The sequence below is a fragment of the Epinephelus moara genome, chromosome 21, assembly GCF_006386435.1.
Source record: "Epinephelus moara isolate mb chromosome 21, YSFRI_EMoa_1.0, whole genome shotgun sequence".
Classification (NCBI taxonomy): domain Eukaryota; kingdom Metazoa; phylum Chordata; class Actinopteri; order Perciformes; family Serranidae; genus Epinephelus; species Epinephelus moara.
In genome coordinates this window covers 3,835,400-3,843,295 of record NC_065526.1, presented here as the reverse complement: position 1 = coordinate 3,843,295, position 7,896 = coordinate 3,835,400, and the positions used below count along the sequence as shown (strand labels likewise).

The 7,896-nt window shown below is 43.4% G+C and overlaps 1 protein-coding gene across 2 annotated transcripts in view; it reads left to right on the top strand.

Moving 5' to 3' along the window:
* Positions 1-7,896, top strand: part of efr3a (EFR3 homolog A (S. cerevisiae)) — a 592,036-nt gene that overhangs the window by 515,071 nt on the left and 69,069 nt on the right. For both annotated transcript variants that reach the window (XM_050074483.1, XM_050074482.1), the window contains exon 8: positions 1,928-2,068. In XM_050074483.1, coding sequence (XP_049930440.1) covers positions 1,928-2,068 — 141 coding nt within the window. The remainder of the gene's footprint in view (positions 1-1,927; positions 2,069-7,896) is intronic.

Genomic DNA, 7,896 nt, shown 5'->3' with positions numbered 1-7,896 from the left:
TCTAGGCCTAACCGCCATATGGATTTTTACTAAACTTGGTAGATATGTAGAACAGGACGCCTCGAGGTGACTGGAGAAATTTAACTCTAATTGGCAACTGGGTGGCGCTATAACAACAGAAAAATGCTTCAAAATGGCTAAAATGTGACCGATCGCTGTGGCTCCCCCTGTGGACCAATGTGTTTTTTTTTCTGATTTTTGGTATGACTAAAGCCCTTTTCACACAGCAAAGCGCAGACCTCCACCGATGAACCCATTCATTGTGTATGTGCTACCGCGGTGCAAGTGCGCACCGCTCTGCCACCGAGCTGAGCGATGCGCGAGAGGGCGCATGCCGCGGCGTCTGCACGCCGCCAGCCTGCGCTCGAATTGAAATTTTTTAAATTTCACTGCAACGCGCTGTGACGACACCTCGGCGCATCCAGTAGCAGAGAAGAGCCTAAGTAGACCCGGAAGCGGTCACCATGGAGCTGTAGCTCCTGAATGAGCCTGTACTCCCCCAAATCCTGTCTTGCGCGCCTTGCTCTCCGCTTGCTCTGCGTCCTACCCCGCAGTGGGCGCCGCAAAAATCGCGCTCTGTGTGAAAAAGGCTTTAGTCATGGTATGGTATGCTGTATTCAATGGGTATGGACTAGTATCTACTATTGATGCTACTGTATTTGACGGCTTGTTTGGTATTCACTTCCTGCAAAAGTCCCTCCACTTCAAAACAGAAATCTTTGTTTATGATTGGAGTCCGGTGCTTCATCCCCCTCAGACTTTCGGTTGGGCACTCTTGACTTAAATCAACTTCTTTTTCTTCAGTTTCTGTGTGTGTGCATGACCCTGCAGTCTCACACCCTGTTTTGGGGATTTGGTGGGCATTTACCTTTGCTAACTAGGATCAACTGGCACTCGCTTCATCTTACAAGCACGTTGTGAATGAGTCATAGTCTTTTCGTACGATCTTTCTTGAGAACAAATTTGAGAGAAAACTTAAGGAAAATATTAGTGAATGAGCAGGGTTTGGTTTTCAGGATCCTATTTGATGCACACAGCTCAGACTCAACTTATCACAGGTTGTCTGTCCATTAATCCATCCACTTTGTGCTCTTCAGGATAGAAGAAAAACAGTATGATTAGTTACAGGGCCTTGTTTAAATAAGACACATAGTGCTGAAACAATGACTTGATCAATTAGTTCATCCTCAGAGACTTTTTTGACACAAGCTTTATTGATTCATTAACCATCATGCATCATTCATCAAATAAAACGCAGGTTCCAGCTTCTCTGATTTGCAGCTTTCTCACAATATAAACTACTTGATACTAGATAATGTTTTTTGCTCTCACATTTTTTGCAGTGTTGCTATCTCCTGATGTGGAGTGATTGACTACACACACACACACACACACACACACTGATTGAGGCTGGTCGATACTCTTTCATTTGATTTCTCCCTTTTTTTCAGCTGCTCTGATTGATTTCTTTTCAGTCTCTCCTCCGTCTTTAGTCCTTCGGTCTTCACTCGTTCTCTTTCTCTCCATCCATCTCTCTCATATCCTGAAGCTTTCTCTTTTCTCTTTCTTTTCTTCCTCTAAATGTTATTGCACTCCCTCATCCTCCTCTCTCTTCACAGACTCTGTGTGTGTGTGTGATATGAAGAATTGATTCTTGGCCTGTAGTCTCACATGCACACTCGCTAAGCTTCTTCGTATATTTTTACCTCCTTTCAGTCCTTTATTACCTGAAGAATATTGTCATTTTTTTTGGATACATGGACAAACACAACACTGTTCAAGCTTAAATTCACCTCCTCAAGCTTTGTATTTCTTTTCCGAACACTGTCTTCTGTCTTTGTCCTGCTGCTCAGGAAATGATGCCAGCCTGACTCTTTCAGTTTTTCATGTGGATTCGCTTTCTAAACCGTCTCTCTCTGTGTGACAGGGCGGGGCACCCCAGCACACCTTCAGGGGCAGGTCAGGATGGCGAGGAAAATCCGGCAGCGCTGGCAGAGAGCTGCTTCAGGGAGCTGCTGGGCAGGGCGGCCTACGGCAACATGAACAACGCTGTCCGACCTGTGTTGGTGTAAGTACCTGAATGTTATGTGGCCTAAATGTATCTGTGTCAAAAAGTGTGACTCTAACGGAACGACATGAAAGCAGATTTGATGATATCAACATTTTTGTGTGACACAATCACCATATTTGGTGTTCAGATCAGTTAAAGGACCGTTTTTAGTCCGTTTACTATAAACAGATTGTACAGCTGGCCTTTTTCTAAATCATGTTGCTGTTTCACACATTTGAAAGCCCTTTACCTGCTTTTCAGACAGCCCTTTGTTTCCAGTAGTTACCACATGATAAAGAAATCTATCAGCAGACTCTTGAACATACTGTTTATATTTCCTGTGCTTATCTCTGTTTATGTATAGGCCCGTTTAATACCAGGGTTTGGTACCCATCCTTACTAACACCTGCTAACATCTGGCTTTTGTATGTAATGGGGAAGGTTACAACTGGCATTCACACCCAGGTCAAATAACTCTGCAGTAGTCACTGGTATTTATCGGCTCCGGCTCCGATGGACGATTGTTATACAACACCCTGGTGAACACCCTAATTTAAGCCCCTTTACTGGGGAGATGCAATGAGTTTCCACCACAAAATACCTTCCGTCGCCGCCCAAGCATAGCTTAAACATAGTTCTCAATTAGTCTGCACTGAGTTTGAAAGACAGACTCAATAAGTAAGGGATATATAAAAAGAAGTACTGTAAAACTATCAATGAAACGCCCAGTCCCTTTTACTAGCCCAGTGTGGCTACATATTTTGACAAATAAACACCTGTCTCAAATAGACGCCTGGTAGAGCAGTTCATTTTTTTTCTGGAAGTTCTTCGGATGTATGAAACCAGGTCGTTGGCTACCTCAAATTATGTGTCCATTTCTCCATTACCCTATAATTTATTTATATTCCTGCTGTATCAGTAGGCTGGGAGCCGTAATCCTCAAGCACCATGACTCACTTTCTCTCTCTCTGATGTGCTGTCTGTCGGAGTTAGATCAAATGAAAGATTCAAAATTGATATATTATCTGAAACCTAACTTTTATACAGCTGATATTCATACTGGTTTAAATAAACAGTTTAATTGTATTTCCGGATATTTGCTGAGCAACAGCTTGGTGTAAAAGGAATTAAAAGCCTGTCCCAAATATAGGCCTGTTGAGTTCAGTGATTTAGGCAAATAATAGCCCAGGCTATTAATTGAAATTTACAGTAACCATTGGAACATTTTTACAGGCCTCCATGCTGCTTTCCTCTTTTTCTAATGTTTTCCGGCCTGACTGTGACATCGAATGTGACACACTGTTTAAAAACAACAAGGCTTGCTCATCTGCTGCTCCAGTCAACTGGTAATATAGACTGTTTTCACCGGGTTTTCACGTTTCAAGAAGCTGGGAACACACGCTTATTCTGGTGGAAAAGGGACATAAGATCAACCGTCTCCTCACTGTGCAGAAACACTGCAGCACTCAGATTCATAACCTGCTTTATTACATGCTGGAGTCATGACACAGACAGCAGGAGAGATGACAGGACAGCAAATAAACCTGTCGTCCAATATCTCTCACACACACACACACACACACACAGGTAGGTAGACACAATAACACACTTGTGTTCTTCTTCTTCCACTTACATTTATTTTCTCACGTACACTACCTGCTCTGACTCAGTCTGTCACAAACACACACACACACACACACACCCTCCTCAGTGCGGACTCCCAGCACACAGAGGAAATTAAATGAGCTCTCTTATCACGCGGGCGGCTGCTGTGTGAACGTGGCACACCGTCGCCGCCCGGTGACCGTCTCTCTCCCTCCTGGGATTTCAATATCCCCGTCACTGCTCCTATTGGCCGCTCTGCCCCGCCACTCGGCACGCTTCGCATAAATTGGACAATTACCGAGTGAACGGCCGAGCCCCGCTGAGATTTCCTCTGTCACAGTCTGTTTCCGCTCCGCTGAGCCGCTCTGAGTGCAGGCTTCACCTCGGTCCTTTTATCCCCAGCAGTTTCAGGAGGACAGGCTCATGGAGATATTTAAATTAGTGGGTTTTTGTATTTAGTATTTTTAGCCTCGGTAGCAGTGTGGCTCCAGGGACGGTGTTGTCACTCAGTTAGTTAGTATGCAGGTCAAACTGTGTGTTTTGACTGAAAATTCTCAACATGTATCAGTAAATTTGGCAGAGACTTCAGAGGATGTGTCAGCGATTACTTCGTTCACAACAGGATCCGTCCAAAATGAAAAGGTTCATTTCCTTCAACCCAAAGATATTCCTTGAGAATTATGTCAACATAGCACGCTAGAGTGTACACTACAACGCTGAATTGCAAAATGGTGGTATGTCACCATGCTAACTTTATCCATGGTGACGTGTTAAATGAAACAAATACAAACATAAACATGCTAAACATGTTCAGAGTAAGGATGCCACCGGTTAACAGGTCATGGGTTAACTGTCAAGAATGTTTTTGACCAGTTCCGCATGTCAGACTATAGGTTAGCCTAATTTTGCTACTTTACAGTTTACCTCACCGTGCACCATCCAGATCTGGGAGGAGCTAGCAGTGCAGCTTCTTCAGTGATTACCACGAGTAACACTGCAGTTACCAAACAGTTTTGCTGGCGAAACGTGGTGCCCATGTTCTGGTCTCCCCCAGGTCACCCCAGTAGTTAAGTGGCTCAGTTTTGAGTTGCAAACTTCCTTTAGAATTGTTAGCAGTGTTCACTGTTAGCTCTGTTAGCAGCATCAACTAAGCAGCATCCTCCAAGGCTGTAAAATGAAGCCAACATGGAAGTGCCAAAAAACTCTTCTTCCGAACTTGAGGCTTTGAAACAGGAGTCCACAACCCAGTTGGTGACGCCACGCTGCCTATGTCCATTATTTTTACAGTCTATGGTGTCAGCAGGGCTAGCAGTGCTAACATGGTTAACAATGCTAAAAGGGTTTTGTGGTTCAAAATGAAGCAGGGTACTCACCTGGGGGAGACCAGAGGGACCCCATTATCAGTAGCAATAGACAGCGTTACCAGAGGTAATTGCAAACGAGCTACGCCACAAACTGGTTAAGTCTAGCTAACCATGAAAGACTGCAGGGTGGGCAGTGGGAACTATGTTTGCGCATGTTAATGCAGTTAGCTGTCTTTTAACAACGCCAACAGAAAATGAAATACAAGGGAAGACGTTTAAATCATAAAACATTAAAGTTTCACCTCTAAATAGGCGGTGCCAGAGATATTGGATAAAGCGAGATACCCCACTCAGCTCACTTCCTGATTCAGTGACGTCAGCGCCACGCCCCCGTAGGAGACTTGCAGCAGCTCTGAATGTATTGTCGTCAATGAGGAAAATGAACGTGATCACAATTTACGGTCAATTCTTTCACCCTGTAGTCACTAAAGTAAATATTGGGTTCATTTTCCACAAGCCACACATCTTACCAACATTCTGACACTAAAGCTGCCTTTTTCATCCGCACAGATCAAGAGAAAGTTAACTTTGTTTGAGCCCTGTCCGTCTCAGAAAACAAGTTCTCGCGAGATCTCGTGATCTTGATAAACAGGCGGTAAAATCACAGTTAGCTTACAAACAGTTATTTACCGCTAGTAATAAATAAAAAATGCCCAAGCTTTGTGCAGCAATAGGCTGCAATAATAGGAAGAATGTATTTTCATTCTCATTGGTTGAGGGAGAACAGGCTCTGATTGGAGGGAGAGCTAACCACGCCCACTTAGGACACAGGAAGAGTAACCGTTTTCTTAACATTGGATAAGCCTACGGTGGGGTATCTCCTTTATCCAATATCTCTGGCAGTGCTGCGAAATGCAGTCCTAAAGCTCTCTGAGTCAATGGAGAGGAAAAAGGAAAGGTCTCTTGTATTTCATGTTTTGTGTTTTTCCTTTTTTCTTGTTTTTCCTTAAACATTAGCAAGTTAGTTAATCGTTAATGGGTGTGTGGCTGTTAAGAGCAAAATAAATCAGAACTGACATCCCTAGTTCAGAGGCTAAGGCCGGGCTCACAGTGGAAGTGGAAGCACCAAGTAGCGTGCTTATTTTCCGTGGAGCTCTGCCCACTTGCTGTCAGTGCCCATGTTAACCTATTGGGCCTTTCACACTGAACAGGGCGCGGCACCGAGCGTTCAGGTCAGTTCACAATCTGCAGCGATAGTTTTGGTGCCCGGTCTGTTTTTCCACGAGGGAAGCTGGCACGAAAACACCCTGAAAATGTAAACGACATTAAATTTGATATAAATGATCTGGCTTTGATGACAGAATATGTATCAGAGAGCGAGAGAGATGAGCACACACGCACCAATGCAGTCACACACAATCGCACTCACAGAGATAACAGCACACAGACACAAGCAGACAGAGGCAGAGCTCTACATGTTTAGCACTCTAAACATCACGTGCTAAGTGTCTTAGCATATAGACATGCAGATTATTACCTGTGAGTGTTACCTGTTAATGTGATTATAAGCATGTTTAAAATTCAACAAGTGTTAAATGCATTGTAATTTGTTAACACCTGCCTCCTAGCACTATAATAGGAGTAAACACATGATACTGCTGTAGGAGCAGTTAATATGAATCATGTCTGCTAATGAAGTATGTCTTAATGCTACACATTATATTTAATTTGCTAAAAGGCAATACTCCTGGCATGCTTACACGCTACAAAGCTAAATGATACATGCTTAATATCATGCTAAAATGTATGTTAACACCCCAGCTGAAGGTTTGATTACAAGCTAACGTATTAGCACGTTTGCAAAAAGAGTCTGAGCTCATGATGTACTTTTTGTATTTGGTAGATTTGACTACAGTCACACACTGAGCACTGTCTTCTATCTTTACATATCCATTTTATAGCACTGTGAGCTACCTGACATCTCTGAAAGAAGAATAAAATGTTGATCATTGTGCGTACACTTTGGCAGTTAGATGTTGTAAGATGTTAGATAAATCTACAGTCTGCAGCTGTGCCATCTCCTCTCTTTGTGCTGCTGAGTTAATGTAAAGAAGAGGTTCCCCCCTGTGCTTTGAATTATGATTGATTTTCTTTTCTTCTTTTTATACTAAAGATATGTGATTCTATCAACGATCACTCTGCTCCTACATATCAGCAGCAGCAGTAATGCATGTAGAAATGACAGCAGTAATATAGAGTGTGAGGAGTCAGAGGGTGGTGTTGCCACTGGGGGCCATTTGAGCTGAGGAGTCATTATCAGTGTGAACATCATGGGCTCCCAGGGGCCTTTTCCTCCTAACCCTGGAAATATATTGGACTCTTCACCCTGCATTTAATGGCAGTACATAGTCCCTGAACACACACACACACACACACACACACACACACACAAACTGTCTCAGACATTCCATATCACTCTCCCTGTGTAAAGGAATGAGTCAGTATCTTGGCTGAAGGGATGATGCGTTCAAATCATGAACAATAGATCCATCTCACCACCTTTAACTGGTGATAAGTCAGTGTCAGTCATCAGGAGGAAAATCAAAGCAATTAACAGCCAGAGTTCAAACAGACATGGAAGGTAATGAGAAAATCAGATTAAAGTACCTGCACCGTTCTCCAACGTTGGTTGATCTGTAATGTTGACAGGAAGTGACAACCATGAGACGGTGTATCATCTTAATCAACAACTCTCTGTGCTTCTGATCTGTAACGTTGACAGGAAGTGACCACCATGAGACGGTGTATCGTCTCTAGTCAACGACTCTGTGTACTTCTGATCTGTAACGTTGACAGGAAGTGACCACCATGAGACGGTGTATCGCCTAGTCAACAACTCTCTGTACTTCAGATCTGTAACGTTGACAGGAAGTGACC